Consider the following 18,065-nt stretch of genomic DNA (forward strand, 5'->3'; position numbering starts at 1 on the left):
CCCATTCCGATTCTCTTTCGCCTCTTCTTCTTTATCCTCCGCACTCCATGGCAGAGCCTCAGTACACAGTCTTCATCAGGGTTCCCATCCCTCGCCGGGGATTCGTCGATCCACCTCCCGTACGCCTCTCTACTACTCCATCCATGTCTGCCGCATAGCTCCATCTGCAGCAGTGACAACATCGCGACACCTGCTAACACGCCCGCCCAGGTCAGTTGGGATGCCGCCAAAGACGAAGCTCTTTGGAAGATTCTCTCCGGCCACAAGGAGATAGACTGTATGATGGGCCCCCTTTGCAGCAGATGTTGAGAGGCCGAAGATGATCTTGCTAACAGATGCTCAGGGAACCTAGTGTATGCGACTCCCACCATCACATGCCGTGCCGATCCATTCTCCTGAACTGCCGACTGACCATTCCCAGCGCCGACCGGTTCGAGGTCCCCGTCGACTTCCTGGTACAGCAGGTGGCCTACCTGAACGAACGACACCAGTCTCACTTCCTCGCCCAAGTTCGAAAAGCCACGGCCGCAGCTAAAGGCTCGGCCACGCAGTCGCCCGTTCCTGGAGCCGACGCAGGACATCTGAGGACGCCGTCGGCCTTGTCGATCCGCCGCGATGTGTCCACGCTGCGAAACGAGAGCGGCGCCCCTGGCCCTGCCATCAACTCGCCGATTCGCCCGGCTATGTCTCGCAATACCTCGGCCACCACGACAGTTATGAGGGATGGCGGCGGCGCTTCCCCGAGGATAGGCACTCGTCCCAGCCTGCGAGCGCTTGATCAGGCTGCGCGGACGCGGCTGTCATCGCTGCCCATTCCGTCGCCGTCTCCCAAGTCTCCCGAACTACCCGTTGCCGAAACCAACAGAGCGAACTCACCCGGCCCAGCCGAGTCGAGCTCATCTTCCTCATCCGACGACGAATCATTAGCGGTCCAGTCCCGCATCATCCGCCGACCACCACGATATCAGCCGCCGCAGGACTCTTATGCTGGCTACCCCGGCGACGAGGATGACGAATCGGAGCCTGCGTTTAGACCGTATAACGCACCGTCTGCTGGGCCTTCGTCGCCGGACCTGTCGTCCACACTGAAGCTGAGGAGCGGAGATGGCCGCAGCGGGGCGAGGCGCAATCCAAGGCCATTCGCGAAAGAGTCTCACCACTCACAGACCTCCGACTCATCAGCGAGCTCCCCTGCCATGCCGCTGCGGCCGGTCAAGGCACGAGAGAGCAACAACGCAGACCCGTCGTCCCCTTCTCGTCGCGCAACAGACACTCGAAGCTCGCGGGACAATAGTGAGGGCACGCCTAGCATCAGCAGTAGCTTTAGTGACTTGGATGGTATGCCCTTGTATCTGACCATCTTTGCAAGACTTGTCTAACATGTTCGTGGATACAGATGCATCAGTTACGCGGTCCGCCATGGAGGAAGCTCTAGCGAGCCGGATGGATCGCGGCAGCGCAAGTCGCTTCAGCTTTCCATTTCGAAGCCGCTGACCTTTTAATCCCTCCATTGAAGTTTGTGGCTCGGGCGTTGTGTATGCTTACGGGTTGATTTAGTCGGGTGTTTGGGAAAGCTTCATAATATGGATGGTGTGGCGTTATCTGGTTGGATCAATGGTAGTTTGGTGACACCTTGATGACAGTAATCCACGGAATGAATGTGAGCAGGACGTCAGTGTGTGCTTGCTGATCATGCGTCCGGGAGATGGCATGGTTCTTCCTTAGTAGAGTAGCCAAGATTTCTTGGGCATTTCTCTCTCGCTTGATGCCTTACGACTCTCATCTAAATCATGAATATTTGTTTAAAACGACCAGGTCTCTAAGGCGAGATGAGATATACGGCTGGTAGATGCTTGCATCACCTCCTTTCTCTGTCACATACCAACCTTGGTAGCAGCGTTATGTTGCGGTCAGAGCTGCACTGGCACTGACAGCGCAGTCGGTAACATACGTGCTTGCTCTTTGTCGACGGCTGCTCACAGCTGGCACTCGGCTCTGCGCATTCAACACTCGAAAAGCTTCTATCAATGTCTCCGTGTCCCTACTTAGCTCGCAAGGCACACAAGGTTCCTGAGGCACGAACTCCAAACTGTTAATCTGCTTTTATCTCCTTCTTTGCGCATCAGGTTGTTCCCAACTGCTTACCAACTCTGATTATCTCCTCTCCACCTCACAAGCACCCATGGTGAAAGAAAGGGCATTCTTCTTGCCTATTTTCTTTTACTCTCCAATCTCCTCAAGTAGAGGATAGAGGCACGGAGAAGCTGCAGTCATGTTTCGTCGTCTGTGGTCCGGCCTCCCAGAGGACGTTACTTTCCCCTCTGATCTCAAGGGCCTTGGGTTTGTCTCCCTGATCTGCTGCTTCCTCCAACTTCATGGCTTCCATCTTCGTTTTGTGTCTCCGACTGATGGCTTGAAATAGATACTTTATCAACGATGAGGATGAGATTCGCTCTATTGAGGACCCGGATAATTACTTCAAGTTCTTCATTAATCGCAACCCGCGAATTTGCGCTCGCCAGCGCTTTGCGTTCAACCGTGAGCTGCTTGCATCATAGCCCAGCCTACGAATGATGACTACCTCTGGTAGCATATAGCTGACAGTACGATGCTCTGTAGATGCCATGGAATCCATCGTCCACGAACGTCTGGAAAAAGAAGGCATGCAGAAAATCTGTCTCCCCCAAGGAGCACCCGCCACAGAGCCACACATACCCATCTTCATCACCCCAAACCTCGAGACGAAAACCCGCATCGTCGTCATCTTCGGCGAACCTACGCAGGAGCTCGGTCTCGTGGCCGGCCGCGTGGCAAACGGACCCGGAGGCATCAATGAAGGGAGCATGGTCTCGGTGGTTCGCGCCCTCGCATCGCAGCGCTCCTCTCCCGACGACGCCTCTCCGCCGGGTATCGTCCTGGCGAACACGGGCCAGACGTACTGGTGGCCTGAGGGAAAGAGGGCCATTACCGTTTCCGCGAGCGCGGCTTTGCCGCTGCCTAGCTTGTTGCATAGAGGGATTCGGGAAGTGCCGTCTCTGAATAGGATCCCTGGCCATGAGAATCCGACGGAGCATGTCAGGTCTATTTTTGACAAGGTGCTTGGTTCTATGGCAGGCGATCAGGTAGTGGTGGATGTCGTGGCTGTTGGAGAGGCGTGCGAGATTGTGGAAAAGTTTCTGGATGGCAAAGAAGCCTGGGATGCTTGGGGAAAGAGACTCGGTTCTCTGATCCTGCTGGGCCCGGTGTTTGAGGCAGATGGGTTGATGAACGGAGAGTTCAAGGATTTTTTGGCCAAGGTATGATATGTGGTCGACCTCTTGCCTCAGCAAAAGTATTCGGGCTAACACAGTCATTTCCAGAGAGCTCGTGGCTATCTCCTCTGCTCTGAGCCCCCCGGAGTCCCTCTGGCCCCCCCTGAAGGCAACCCGGAGCTCAGTATCCTCCCCATGGGCTTTCCATGCGTCTCTTCCTCCGAGCCGTCCTACGTCGAAATGATTCTCATCCAGGCACGATCTCACATCCTCTCGCATCTCCAGTATGTTGCTCTGAACCCAGATTACCAGAATCACGTCATTACGGCGGCTGATTGCCTGCGCCCTGCTCTGACTGAACAGGACTGGAACGAGTTACCCGAGCACGACAAGCCAGTGATTACCAAGGCTGATCCGGCCGAGTTGAAGAAAGAGTTGAAGCAAGCGAGGCGCTGGAAGAAGTTTGCAGAGACAGGAGTGGCTCCGGACACAGACTCGGAGTCGGACTCAGACATCTAAGGGGGTGATATTGAGGATGATGGTTTTCGTTCGGCATTTCTTCCGTGCTTTGGCAGACATACGCTGAGGTCTACATCCTCTTGGAAGTGAACTTGAGATATGATGGGAAGCAATTATTTGCCATTTCCAATGAATAATAATAATAATACATGACATTCTGCAAGTCCTTTTATCGGACAGCACATTTTGATACATTTGCGGCAATGAATAACCAACCTCATAACCCCATGGTAGCCAGCACAATAGTGAATGAAAGCAATTATACCTTAAAGAAGGACACAATGCCCGGCTTTGGTGCCTGCACATCCTCCAACAGCTCCCGCGTCCGCTTCATGCGGTCCTGGATCACCACCTCCTCTGCCTCCCAGCGACTTTCCGAGTCCTGCGACGACCCGCCGCTCCAGAAGGAGAACATGGACGACGGAGAGCCAGACGCCTTCTTCTTCTTCTCCTCCCTTGCCAGTCTCGATACCATGACGGACCAGTTGTCCAGCCCCGTGGACAGGCAGTTTCTGCACGTGGACTTTGCCTCGCGGGCGGTGTCTTGGCTGAGTTTCGGGCTTCGGAGCTGCTCCTCTGCCAGATCCACGCCGTCTCTTGTCCAGGCTAGGCCGTCGTCTTTGGAGCCCGTCGCGTAGAGGATTTCGCCAATGTAGAGGTTGAGAGCGGCTTCCTGGCAGCGCTCAAAAGGGCTTCGCCAGGGAGGCTGGGTGCCGTCTGGGGGAGGAGGGGGGTAATCAGGAGGAGCAAAGAAGCTGAGAATCTGTCTGGTGAAGGATTGGGGTTTGCGTTTGGGGGTGGCTGCGCGGGGAGGATCGTCGGAGAGGGAGCGGCGGGCTTTTAGGATGGAGAGGTAGATTGGTAGGGCGGAGGTGACGTCGCCCTTGCGGGCTATATGGTTGGCTGTGGCTGTGAGGGCGTCAAGGAGGTTCAAGGAGGGAGGCTCAGCACGCTCCTTAAGGATCAAGGTCATTGGGTCGTAGGGCAACTTCCTGGGGTCCAGGCCGGAGGTTGCCTCTGCCAGGGCCAGTTGGTAGAGAGAGTCGGCGCCTTCGGTGTTATTCTTGAACTCCATGAAGCTGGCGAATTCCAGGCATGCCTGCACCTTTTGGCGCGGGGTCAGGCCCTTGGTCGCCAGGATCTTGGTATACCAGTTGTCGGCGGAGGGGTAGGCGGTTTCGCAGTCCTCCTCGCGCGGGGCGGACGGGTTCCCCGGCGGGATCGGGGTCGGGTGAGGGTTCGACGGTCCAATGACGAACTCGGGAGGGGTGACGATGTTGCGCGTCGTGTCTCGCAGCCAGCCGTCGACGTGCTCCGCGGCCTTGGCGGCGAGCATGATGGCCTCGAAGTAGCCCCTGCGCCACTCCTCCGACTTGGCCGAGATGTCGCATGCGATGAACTCGCCCGGCACCTCCAGCCGGGGATCAACTGCGTCCGATAGCTTCACCACATCCTGGCCGTCCACCGCGGGGTCTTCCAGCCGGATGACGACGCCGCGCGAGAGCTCCAGCGCCCGCGCCCAGTTGATGTGGCCGTTCTTTGGGTCCTTGAAGTTGTTCGCGTCGCGGAGGAACTTTCTCGTCAGGTAGTGCCATTCGGGCGGCGTCGGGAACTCTCTCTCGATGGCCTCTTCGTTGAAGGCGAAGAAGATGGTCAAGACGCAGATGACGACTCCCCAGAGCGTCAGCGTGTAGCGCACGACCAGCTTCGCCTCATGTTTCCACCACCGCTTTCGCTCGGATGTGAAGCGCCGTACTGAGTTTGGGCTCGATCTGGGTATGAAGAGGAAGGGGAGGATCGGTCGTGAGCGGTTCGTTGTCGTCGTGAGGCGGGACTGAATGGCGAAGCTTCTCAGGCATCGCGGTCGAGAGCCTGCGGGATGAAGCGCGAGCCTCCGGGTCACTAATCTGGGAGCCATGGCAGCGCTGGGCTGGAGGAACCGAAGTCCCGGGCTGGGGAGAGGCGGAGCAATTGGCAGAGAGATTGGTTCTTCTCAGCCTTATTGAGGGTTGCGACAATCGAGTCTTGGAGCATCATTTTTGTCTGACCTCACCGGCCAAGGTGGGTTAAGCCTGGCTGACTCATCACCACAAAATTCTTTAGTGGGCCGATTGCTTGCGTGCGTGTGAGCCTATCAAATAGTCTAGTATCTGATTCTTTTGAAGAAGAGAACTTGGAATGTTTTTGAAGTACAGCATGTGACCGTCATGCCTTCATTCTTAACAGACACCATTTCAAATCCTCGGATTCAGCTGTTGGCAACAGCAGCTGCTTCTGGGGCCGCTGTAGCTGGACTCATCTTCGGCTACCAAGCCTTGGAAAGAGAGGAGCGTCTATCGGAACTGAAGAGCTCAATACCGTCTTTCTCAAACGACAATGGCCGCTCTGGAAGGGTAAGTTGAGCCCTTGAGTCTACAAAATTACTCGAAGCTTATCATTTCTACAGTTGAACAGTTTTGGGGCCTCATCAGAATCAGGACTGGACCCTGAAGATGCTCGAAACATTGCCCTGGCTAGGCGTGCGCAAGCTGGCGACTTTGACGAGGAACTTATCCTAGAGCAACTCGCCCGCAACCAGGTTTTCCTTACTCCCGAGGGTCTACAGAAGCTGCGGGACTCGTTCGTCATAGTAGTGGGTTGCGGAGGCGTCGGTTCACACTGCACTGCTGCCCTGGCTCGGTCAGGAGTCTCAAAGATTCGGCTCATCGATTTCGACCAGGTGACCCTGAGTTCCCTCAACAGACATGCTGTTGCTACTCTGGCGGATGTGGGCACCCCCAAAGTTCAATGCCTTTACCGACGACTCATTGCCATTGCTCCCTGGATCAAGTTCGACCTTCGACAGGAGAAGTTTGACCAAAACGTTGCTGAAGCGATGTTGGCGCCCTGGGCAGAGGGTGGCCGCAAGCCAGACTTTATCATTGACGCCATTGACAACATTGACACAAAGGTGGCCCTGTTGAAGCACTGCTACGATAACAAGTTGCCTGTGATTAGCTGTATGGGGGCGGGATGCAAGGGAGACCCTACCAAGATTGTCATTGGCGATATTGGAATAAGTAAAGACGACGGACTCTCCCGCGCGACTCGACGACGACTAAAGCTTCTGGGAATTACCAGCGGCATTCCTGTCGTGTATTCTACTGAGCAATCTGGCGAGGGAAAAGCTGAGCTGCTGCCACTCCCCGAAGAAGAGTTCCAGAAGGGATCTGTGGGTGATCTCGGAGTTATGGCCAACTTTCGAGTGCGAATCCTCCCAGTTCTGGGGACAATGCCCGCCATATTCGGACTCACGGCTGCCAACCACGTCATCCTCAGGATCACGGGATACCCTATCTCGTACGTCCCGGGCAAGGCGCGGGAGAAGATGTACGAAGGTATCCTCACCTATGTTCAAGGCTCTGAGGACAAGCTCGCCCGATTGTTCGTGCCGGACACTACCGGACTCAAGACGCCTCTGACGCTTGGGGACGTGGCATTCCTGACCGAGGAGCTGTATGGCGGTCGCAGCATCTTGAGTGGAATTCCTACAAGGCTTGTCCTGATTAGGTGGAAGAAGCCGGAGACTTCGAGTATGACGGTTATTAACGAGGGTAGCAAGGACGAGCAAAAGTGCTCTACAATCCGCCTGGGAGATCTTGTGTGTATGACGAAGGAAGAGGCCACGAGGCACGAGAAGGAAGTCTTCAAGGCAGGCAAATCCGTGGAAGAGTTGTATGATGCGGAGACTATACAGCGGGTGGAGGAGCGGATGAAGGAAGCTGAGAAGTATGAATGGTTTCGCAGATAGATTGCTGAATACTTCATGAAGATTCACTTCTCCATATCGTCATCGCCGGATAGACACCGAGCCTTCCGGTTTCAGGCTTCCTCGGAATGAGAATATCTCTTCTGCACGGTGACGATATCTATCCTGGAAACACAAAAAGGCGGCGGCTGCTCCCGATGGCACCCAGGGGGACATGCATATGCCAAGTCACCATAGGGGAAAAGGCAACAAGTCAGCAGACCCTTTTGACCGCCTTGACGATATTATTAGAAATACTACTTTGAATTGTTGGCGGTATTACAAGTGTGGCCTAACTGCATATTGCAAGCATTCGTCACTTCGTCTTATCTTTGAGCTGTCACTCATCTGAGCCGCATTTGCTGATGTTTCTTCCTTTACAGAACTCTGGCAACCCAAGGTAGGTTAATTAAGAGGCGTTTCTGACCGGTTGCTTTCCCTGCTCCCATGTACGCTTTTTCTGGGACTACCTGCAGGGGTCGTAGGTGGATTTTCTTCCTCCGGGTGTCCGCTTTTGCATGCATCGTGTCTCCAGAAAGACTGAGCCACGCAAGATAGGACAGAGCATTTCCAATGAAGGCAAAAACGTGGGTCTGATATCATGTTCTCAAGAACGGAACTGCTTCTTTCCGGTGCCCTACTCTTCATTCTCACCGAGCAATGCACAAGGACACGCGAGCAAAGCAAGGGGGAGACCCCAGACCAACGGAAGGCGGAATGTTGTTGCGTAGCCATTAGGCCTCATCCTTGCATTAATTACAAGTCTGAAAGTAAAACGCGTCCCAAGTCATAGAAGACTTTTTGGTGTTCATTGGCGTTTAGATTATAGACTCTGTCTGGTATAGAGTAGTATTCAACAATGTGATGGGATGAGTGATAGGATTGCATTGCAGCGGCTGGATTAGATGGCAAGCCACCACTCAGTGTAGAGACTCCGGTTCCAATGAATTAAATGACTTAAAATTCTCTCAAAAGCCATCAATATAAGAGAAGGGGGGCTTGAGGGGGGGGTTCGAACCTCAGCCATTCCTGTCTTCCTTTTCCTTCTAATTTGACTAACAGGCTTGCCGTTCCTTGCAAGGATAGTTATTCGTACGCAAAAGCCATTTAATCCATTGGAAGTTTTCATTTCTCGCCTTACAGCCTCTACCTCCCAATGTTCCAGGATCTGGATGGTCACCTCTTATTGGGCCAGTTTTGCGCTGAGATTCCTTAAGAGCGCCTCTTCGTCTGCCTTTTGCCTCCTCAGAGATATTCATGCAAGAAATGTCAAGGCAGATGTGTTGGTTGCCTGAATCTGAGTTTCGCAACAAGTACCATTCCGCCGAGAATTCTATCTCGTGGTTTCCCAAGGTGGCATACGTGTGCGAGTGATACCTGAAAGATGGGGAGCTTTGCCGCTGCTGTCGTACTTATTGTGACACTGAAACAGGCACGCGTCAGATAGTGGTTGCCTCACGAGAAGTGCTGCTTGAGAAGGGGTTTGCCACTTCTCAATAGTAATGACTATTGATTGTTAGGTGCTTTACTGCATATGCGATACGCCACCTCATGATGTTTGCTACCGAGGACGATAACGATACCCTTGCTGCATATAGTCTGTGTTTCGACACCACCTTGAAAAGAGCATCAAAACCTATCGTGGAGTTCGGATATGATTTTTCCGTGGACGCCTCGAAAAATGAGCAGATATAGACGTGATCTTGGAAGAGAGTGGCGAGTTGTTCGATGATCAAGCGAGAAAGGCGGCGAATGGCACCACTTGCTGCCCAGCAGCAATCAACCAGCCTCCCCAAGTTGATTAACTGTTCAATGCATTGCCTCTTCCAAGTTGTAATAATGAGGCTTGCGATGAGATTCGTTAAGCACGGCGATCTTTCTTAGATACGAAAAGGGTTCAAACAGTCTATTTATGGCTGTGGCGATATGATATTGGTATGAGAGCATTGGACCAACCCGGCTATTTTATTGGACTACAATATTCTCCTGTTGTCGATCGTTCATAGTTTCGGAGAACGCCAGCAAATCAACGAGGAAGGCAAAGGTGATCGGCAATCAAGAGAACTGCAAAACTCCGGTTCCTATATTAGGCATACGTCCCAATGGACAAGCGGGTATCAGAAAAAGCGAGACTAAAATTCGGGGATCAGCACACAGAGCTACAATTACGCGCATCTTTTGCAGCGTTAGGTGTCGAGAGAAATGTATGCTCTTGTTCCAATTTTGTATGCGGATATTATTTTTTCAGTCTCGCTTTTTCTGATACCCGCTTGATGGAGTTTATTTCGGCATCAATTCCACCTGTTGCCTGGACTCACAAGAAAAATACGAGCAAGCAGGCGTAAGAACGCGGAAGTGCTGTGCAGTTGGAAATGGCCTTTGCAACTTCCGTAAAGAGAAAACAACGAAGACGTCTTTACCTATCAATAAAAAATGAATGTAATATAATTGGTCGGTGCGGGTGCTTACCGCTCGTATGCGGTTGAGCCTACATCTGACGTGTTGTGTGCTGATTTTATATGCATTTCAAACAGCAACATAAAACCAATCACACGTACAGCTTTTATAATCAACTCGACTGCCGAAAATCGCCGGGAATAGTGAACTTTTGATTGTATGAGATATCAGACGTCCACATACTAGCTTACATGCAACTGCCGAGTCTTATTGGACTTCAGTCGACACCTTTGATAGCTCGCAAATCTCACGTGCATACATGCGAGACCGGAATTTTTGAATTACGTTCTTCTCCATTACACTATTAAGGTAGAGAATGACTTGGTGTTGGGTATTTGAGTTCATGGAGAGAGGTACAATCCATTATCGTGGCCTTGCACAGAACACAGCAAACCTTTGATACAAATCCATACCGATGCAACAACGTATACGTCACCAATGACAATATATATTCACGAACTCGGGTAGTTGTCCTGCGTTGGAGAATATATACGAGGAGTATGACGTTTCCATAATATATATGTCAGCTCATCATGTACGTGATAACTGGACATACGTGTCCTTCATTACCTGCATCTCATTTGTCGGTCTGAACCCTTACATGCTCAGGCAGGGAAGTTTCATAGGCATCGACGAAGGCCACGATATTTGATATTCACGAAGCCTGTGAAAGATATGATCCATTCACGGCGACCCCGAGCCATTTCGCCACGGAATATGTTACCTTCATGATAGATCAGCATAGCAGCTGTGTGGAGGGGGGCGAAGTCGGGGCTTCGTCACCTCTCTCGCCCCAAGACGGCATGAATGCATGTCAAGTGTGAAGGCTCAAACAGCCAATAGAGGACAATATCAACATGCCTCCTTCTTTAGAATCCTTGATAGCTGACGATGGCTTTACAGCACATTCGTCTTCGGGCACATTGTCTCGACCAACAATATCTTGATATTCTACCGTACATGCAGTTTAGCTCGCTTCAAGAGAACGCCGCCTAACACCTGATGCCCCTGCCTAACTTACAACCTATAAGGACGACCATAGGACCCTGAAGAACAGCTGGGGACCATTAGAATCCAACCGAACATAGACGCCTCGCTCTGCCTTGTTCTTTGTCGCCGAACCAACCACCCAAGTTTCAAAAGCCCAAAGCCTGCGCCCCTTCAGGTTCTTGCGCCGTGAGCGTGTGTTGCCATCTCGTGATGATTCGACAAAGAATTTGAAAACTCGGCGAGTTCAATTCGGTGAGGATTTGGAGCTGGCATCTTGGTGGACAGGCAAGGCATCCGAAACTGTCACCACAAGCCAGTGAACGTGTGAGACAAATAACATCGGGGTCTCTAAAGGGATGTAAGGCTTCGGCAACATAGGCACGCGCCCGTTGCAGCTCTCCCTTCCGCGACTCACCCTCTCACCGGCGCATCGTCGCAGTCTCCCTCGAATACTCATCACCGGCCGAAGAGGCGGACCCCACGACGACTTCGATCGAAAGACAAGGCAGCCCTTCTCGCTACAATGTGCCCATTCACACCAAAACACATACGAGAAAGGCGTCCTGTTACCTAAGACCTGAATGGCAATTAACGTAGCACGCCGTGCGACTCGAATACGACGATGGTAACACCTGAGTTGTGCGGCTGAGGGCGATTGTGAGATGCGGCACCTGTTTCGGACAGCAATTCAAGGTTGATATTCGAGCCTGGTTTTTCTCTTGCCTCCGATGTGGATGGGCCATGTGAAAATTTCGTCGTGATTGTGCCCGTAATTGTGCCCTGCGCAGATGGACAAACAATTGCATTGCTACTGACATGGCTTCCAGTGAATGGCTGGGCGCTTCTTATTGTGCATGTACGGCAAACAATTTCTCATCGAAAAAGAGGGTGATATGATGAGTGCTCTCAAGGGGCAAAAGGATAAAAATATCAGGGCCATCGAGTCAGCTGCAATCTATGTTTGCTCCAATATTTCATCTAGGCAGTCGTCGTAGCCTGCCGTTTGTAGAGTGGTGAGTGGTGAAGGTTATACTGGATGTGAAGCGTAGAACGTACTCGTAACCGCTGGAGAAGCTGTTTTTGCCATCCGACCAGTTGGGGCACATCGAGAAGGAGGATGTGAGAACAAGGTGACTATGCGGCTCTGTGGACGTTGGACGCGGCAAGGCAGCTATATGGGTCCCGATCAGGACTGCAGAGGTGACAGCCCTCTCCCCATGGGGTGTAAATAAAGCACTGAGCTTTAGGAACATTGAAGGTATACATAAAAGTAAGGCATCGTGGGATTCTGATTGAGATTGGCAGCTCGTTTGATGGTGGGCTTGGTGCCTAGGACAGAATGTCATAATAGTCGTACTCGGTGAGGTAAAGAATCCGTCTTCTCTTTATACATGCGCTTGCAAGTATTGACTCCTCTTCGTGAGCATGGGATGTTAATGATCCTGACCATCAGCATGCCCCAGTCACTGGATAGCACGGCCTTGTCGCTTAGGTACCTAGTAGCTGATGTCATGATTGTAGCACTGTGCAACCTATACCTACCTACCTTACGGGTAACTGAGGCTCTTTCAAGATGAAATCGTAGCCCCCAACCCGAAGCTCCTACAAGTTCAGCTAGGTAACTTATGTATCGGGAGCCTTCATGATGCCTGCAGCCTTATGTACATGTGCCCTACACTCCCTTGAGGTACTTAAGTGAAGGCGGGGCTGAAGTTGGTTACCCAAACGAGGTACCTTATGTTGTTTGCGACCCATCAGAAAAAAAAAATTACATACCTTACGTTCATACTAGGTAGTAATTACCCAGGCACTCACCTCGTAGTTCGCCGCGGCCAGTTGATTGCTTCCCTGGTGTATCTAACCTGGAAGTGTTTAAAAGGGCTTCCCCTTCCTCTTTTCCTGATGCGATCCATCACTCTCATCTGCACTCGTTTGCTTCTCCCTCTACAAAGAGATGCTGCAGCCAGACACAGAGACACATTGCACACTTTGCCGTTGGACTTCATGACTGTTCAAGAATATTTTTTACACACCTACTCTTTTCTTTATCATCCTCGGCATCGTTATTGTCTCTCTGATTACAGCTCCCAAGCATTGTAGTCGGAGCACATCGGTCTCTATAATAAAAACTGCATCTGCGGCTCCAGATCACGTCGGTGGTGGTAAGCGGACCCTTAAAAGTCCCCATGTTGTTGAGCCTCAAAAAAGGCACACTGGTTCGCGCCCCAGTGCCCCACTGAAATATCCAATCCCTACCCCCCTGCAAGCCACCACGCTTGGGCTTAGGCGGGCCCCTGCGAGGTTGCTTGCAGCTGCAGCAGCCACCCGGAAGAAACCTTGGAAGGCTGCACTTATTAAGCAACATACATCCACCAGCTTTACTCCTTCCAGACTCTCACAAAGAGCTTCACGATTTCATTCAAACCCTTCTGCGGCATCTCCAGCACCGCTAGGCCGCGCCCGAATCACCGCCCTTGCTGCATCTTCGGAATGCCCTCAGCTAACGGCTCAAGCAGTACTAGATCCGATCCGGTTTTGCGCGCCTGACTGGTTACTGAAGCCTCGTGCCAGCCCTGTGTCCCGTCAAAATCCACTCAACTCATCAGCCTTATTGCACACACTGGCTCCGGCTAGCCCCCAACATCTGCAGCTACCTTCAGCTTATCACAAGTCAGCACAAATACCAAGTAGTACATACATCTCTCAGCTCCGCCACATCATGTCTTCGGTCCAACCTGATATCTCCAAGATCTTTGTCAACTACCTCCGCAACTCCCGCCAGTTCAGTTGCCCCATCTGCCAAAAGGACGTCAAGCCACCAACCCTCGATGGCTTCAAGAACCATGTTCAGGACAGCGCGGCCAAGCATCCCACCGAGGAGAAGGCCATTCTGGAAGCGTTCCAGAAAATGAAGCTTGGCTCTGCCAAGGCGCAGTGAGTCTCCTTCGCTATGACGTCTGACTGCATAGGGCCATGTCACCCATTAACCTCCGACACAGAAGCCAGCCTACATCTGCCACAGATAATGACCAAGCCAGACGGTCAAGGAAAAGGTCGGGAGGAACAGCCGCCCTTGACCTTCCAGACGACCCACAGAATGCTGGTCGACTGCAGCCCAACAACAATGAGGGCTCTGATACTGAATCTCGCAATAAGAAGCTTTGCTCCCCGAGTAGTAGTCCCCCGCCCTCCGCAACACCCAACAGGCGTGGGCGTGGGAGGCAGCAGGTTGACAGCGCCAAAGAGTTCGACCGCGGAACAAAGGGCTCGAGCACTCGGCAGCTCTGGAGCCCTGTCACTGGTGACCTCCCGAGACCTGCTCAAGCCGCGCCTCCAGCATCCGGTCAGCGGTCGGGTCAGCGGTCGGGTCAGCGGTCTAGGCAGCCGCCGCGCGCGAGAGTAGCCCAGCATGAAATGGAGCAGCCTGATCCTGAGCCGGGCCCGTCCGCCCAGGCCGACGCAGAAGATGTTTGGGAAGAGGACCCGTCTGTGACCCAGATGATTCGCCAGCCGGAGACCAGGCCCATTTCCCAAGAGCAGCTCGTCGCCGAGGTCAAGGGCATCTATGCCGGGCTTGTGATGGTTGAAAGCAAATGTATTGAAGTCGACAACGCCCAGTCAGCGAATAAAGACTCGCCGCAGCAGCTCAACAACGAGCAGTGGCAGGCTCTCATTGCTCTTCACCGCACACTGCTGCATGAGCATCACGATTTTTTTCTGGCGAGTCAGCATCCGTCTGCCAGTCCGGCGCTTCGACGGCTGGCATCCAAGTATGCCATGCCTGCGCGCATGTGGCGCCATGGAATCCACTCATTTCTCGAGCTCCTCAGACATAGATTGCCTCTGTCTCTCGAACACATGCTCACTTTCATCTACATCGCCTACAGCATGATGGCTCTTTTATACGAGACTGTACCGGCCTTTGAAGATACGTGGATCGAGTGCCTTGGAGACCTGGGCAGATATCGCATGGCTATCGAGGATGATGATATTAGAGACCGCGAAACTTGGACGGCCGTTTCTCGATACTGGTATTCAAAGGCGTCGGACAAGCTTCCCACGACGGGCCGGCTTTATCACCACTTGGCTATTCTCGCTCGGCCCAACGCGCTCCAGCAGACATATTACTATACTAAGTCGCTGTGCGTCCCGATCCCGTTTCTCAGCGCCAGGGAGAGCGTCATGACTTTATTTGACCCAGTTTTAAGTTCGGGCCCCCCCAGGCTTGAACCGGTCGACCTTGCTTTCGTTCGCATACTTGCAATCTTCTTCTGTGGAAAAGAAAAGGATCTCCTGGGGACTTCCTGCAGGCAGTTTTTGAGCCTTTTGGACGGACACATTGCCCGCATGACCAAGGGTTGGCTGGAAGCCGGGTAAGCATATGTGGTCTCTGATTTCGGCTGTTCGTTGTTACTGATCCTTCTACAGGTATTATATGGGCATCTCCATTACGTGCTCCCTCCTTGGCTTTGGCAGTGATTCCAATGTGTTAAAGAGCGCCATTCTCCCTAAACGGTCCGACGAGATGGACGTTGCTGGCGAGACCGCCTTGCCGGAAGCGGTTCCGACAGACACTTTTCATCAATCGCTCTCGCTGGCGGTGCAAACGCTCGAGATAGTGATTCAGCGGTGGGGGGATATGAATATATTGCCCTTTATTCACACACAAATGGTATTCATCCATCACTTATCAAAATTCCCCTCTGCGATGAAGCACATTGAACAAAAGTACCCCTGGAAGCTCATTGCGACGATGCTCAACTATCTGAAACAATCATGCAAGACTGAGCCTCGCATGGACAGCGAGGCGTTTCCCGGAGCAGAAAATCTGGATCATTACAGGCCACTTCCGGAAGATTACGCCATGCGAGGGCTGATTTACACAGAGGAATACTTTCCACTCAAGTGGTTCGCGGGCGAGGCTGTTGAGGAGGACGAGAAGTACTTTGAACAAGCTTCGATGGTGGACGTCAGAAAAGAGAGAATTTTATGGATTGGACGACAAATCGCTAAACAAGGCAAGTGGATTTTATGGGAGGCGGAAAGCGCGAAATTTACCGTGCCCGCCGAGTATAACGTTGAATATACTCCTAAAACGCCCGCCGAGGGCGCCCGGGAGATTGTCAGTCTCGGTGCCGATTCGCAGAACATGAGTTCTCCGCGTCAAGCATACTGAAAACTCCATCAATCTCCACATACAGTGTTTGGTAAATCTGCATGCATGGGCCGTTCGACGGACGTTTGATCATTGGAGCGAGAGGCGCCTGGAGCAAATGCGCTTAGGCAGCGTGTGGAATATGCTTTCTTTACGTGGTTTGTTTCTTTTGTCTTTTCCCAAGAACACTCCCTTGGTCCCCTTTGTTTGATTTTATCATTGCATTGTTCTAGAGTTCTCTTTATAATATACGATGTTAAGAGATACAATCGAGGCTCCACCCTTGCAGCCAGCCCCTGAATTTGAATGTTACATTTTCTGGGGAACGCTGGGGAGATGTGACGATCTATTGTTAGGTTGCCTGCGACAGGTCATATTGGGCTTGCTTTAGTCCATTTCGATGCATAGTACTGTGTACGTAGTCAAGGCTTACTGCTGCACAGCGGAGAAATTCAAAGAGATCACGATCGACTGGGGCACCGGCATCTGGAACCGGAGTAGATATCTCATCACAGGTCTTTTCTGGTGATGAAGCGAACGACGTTGATCCCGCATAGAATAATGTGGGCAAAGAATCTAGTATAAGGATTTGGAATTGTGTCAGGTGGTCCTATTGCACACCCAGGTGAACGACGTGCGGTTGTTGGTTGTGAGGTCTGGGCATTGGTCAATCTAGATTCAGTTGGCATCATGACTGTAACGAACTGCCGCCTCTTCAGGGAGGTAGATCATAGCTCAGCCCTATAACTACATCTCTGCAACGGCAACGACAGATCAGGTTGGTTTATGACTGGGCGCACATGTGTTGTGTTCAACGCCGGCATCGAACCTCACTCGTTCCGAGACTGCCCCCCTGCTGGACCCGGGACCCGCCCAAGTTCATACTGAGTACATGTACGTTCATGCCGGACCCGATAAGACTACTGGGTAAGGCTATATTTATCCTCTATAGGGCTGCTGGCATGGGGTTTGCTCACATATCAACCAGATCAGCTAAGAACCCCAGACTATCCACTCCTCCTGGGGAAATGCGGCTCCTCGAGGTACGTACTCATTCTAGCTCAAGGCAGTCTTTCCTGCATATGCAAGGCAGAGCCGGCTGATTTCTAGAATATTACCACTAGGAGATGCCGGCATATTGCACGTGGTGGAAGCATGGCGAGCAGAGCACGTGGGCACCACACTTCCTTTAATATAGGAGCGGAGCTCTTCCAGTATAGTGGGAGTAGGCAGATGATGGGAAGCTCGGTGGGCGTGTAAAGTCACGATCTTCTTTGGATCAACTTGAGTGCACGAGACAAGGTAATGTAGTCACATATCATATTATCTTTGATAGTGTCCTGGGAAAGTTTACGAGGTTGGGGCAAAAAGGAAAAAAGAGCAAAAAATAAGGAATTCGACGGCAACTGGGATGTTTTGCTCCCGGCAGGGCTTGAACCTGCGACCTTCGCATTACCAATGCTTTTTAGCGCAAGGCTTGAAAGTATTAGTACGAAGCTCTAACCAACTGAGCTACGGAAGCCTTCGATTCGTTGGAGAAGTTCGGTCGGTAGCTCGACTATGACGGCTGTGTTGTTACATCGCACGGACTTGCGACGTTGTGAGAGCCCGTTGAGGGGGTTACAGTTGGAGTTCTGCCTGGAAGTTGGAGTATAGGCTACGTGATGGAGTCACAATTCGGGTCTATATTTGGCGATTCCCCCCGACGAAAGGGCTGCATTTGATGGCGATTCCTGTACAAAAGTGCTTTGACTTGAGACAAGGCGTCCGTGGTCTGGAATGTAAGATAAGCCTGCACTGACGGAAGGCCTTCTTCTACATGATCAATGGTGGTAATCGTGCAGCCTTCTGGGGGTCAGGCTGATGCCTCCTCCCTTTTTGGTTTCCCCGCTTACCCTACTTGTTT

The 18,065-nt window shown here is 52.2% G+C and overlaps 4 protein-coding genes and 1 non-coding gene across 5 annotated transcripts; 3 read left to right on the forward strand and 2 right to left on the reverse strand.

Annotated features, from left to right (window-relative positions):
* Positions 1 to 47: 47 nt before the first annotated feature.
* Positions 48 to 3,770, forward strand: BBK36DRAFT_1177226 (hypothetical protein; the record flags this gene model as incomplete). The annotated part of the gene is made up of 8 exons (XM_024896051.1): positions 48 to 119; positions 211 to 277; positions 344 to 353; positions 422 to 1,373; positions 2,252 to 2,340; positions 2,423 to 2,538; positions 2,620 to 3,296; positions 3,360 to 3,770. 8 exons carry the CDS (start codon positions 48 to 50, stop codon positions 3,768 to 3,770), a joined length of 2,394 nt encoding a protein of 797 aa, XP_024748040.1.
* Positions 3,771 to 4,029: 259 nt separating this feature from the next.
* On the reverse strand, positions 4,030 to 5,688 carry BBK36DRAFT_1123577 (hypothetical protein; the record flags this gene model as incomplete). The annotated part of the gene is made up of 1 exon (XM_024891070.1): positions 4,030 to 5,688. The coding sequence occupies one exon, from the start codon at positions 5,686 to 5,688 to the stop codon at positions 4,030 to 4,032; it is 1,659 nt and encodes a 552-aa protein (XP_024748041.1).
* A 289-nt stretch (positions 5,689 to 5,977) lies between these two features.
* Positions 5,978 to 7,560, forward strand: BBK36DRAFT_56518 (hypothetical protein; the record flags this gene model as incomplete). The annotated part of the gene is made up of 2 exons (XM_024898272.1): positions 5,978 to 6,163; positions 6,217 to 7,560. 2 exons carry the CDS (start codon positions 5,978 to 5,980, stop codon positions 7,558 to 7,560), a joined length of 1,530 nt encoding a protein of 509 aa, XP_024748042.1.
* A 6,163-nt stretch (positions 7,561 to 13,723) lies between these two features.
* On the forward strand, positions 13,724 to 16,180 carry BBK36DRAFT_1177233 (hypothetical protein; the record flags this gene model as incomplete). The annotated part of the gene is made up of 3 exons (XM_024896052.1): positions 13,724 to 13,938; positions 14,004 to 15,377; positions 15,433 to 16,180. The coding sequence occupies 3 exons, from the start codon at positions 13,724 to 13,726 to the stop codon at positions 16,178 to 16,180; spliced, it is 2,337 nt and encodes a 778-aa protein (XP_024748043.1).
* Positions 16,181 to 17,576: 1,396 nt separating this feature from the next.
* BBK36DRAFT_t132 lies at positions 17,577 to 17,681 on the reverse strand. Its single transcript has one exon. It is a non-coding gene; the product is annotated as a tRNA-Ile (tRNA).
* Between the last annotated feature and the right edge of the window lie 384 nt (positions 17,682 to 18,065).

This window comes from Trichoderma citrinoviride (assembly GCF_003025115.1).
Source record: "Trichoderma citrinoviride strain TUCIM 6016 unplaced genomic scaffold BBK36scaffold_10, whole genome shotgun sequence".
Classification (NCBI taxonomy): Eukaryota; Fungi; Ascomycota; class Sordariomycetes; order Hypocreales; family Hypocreaceae; genus Trichoderma; species Trichoderma citrinoviride.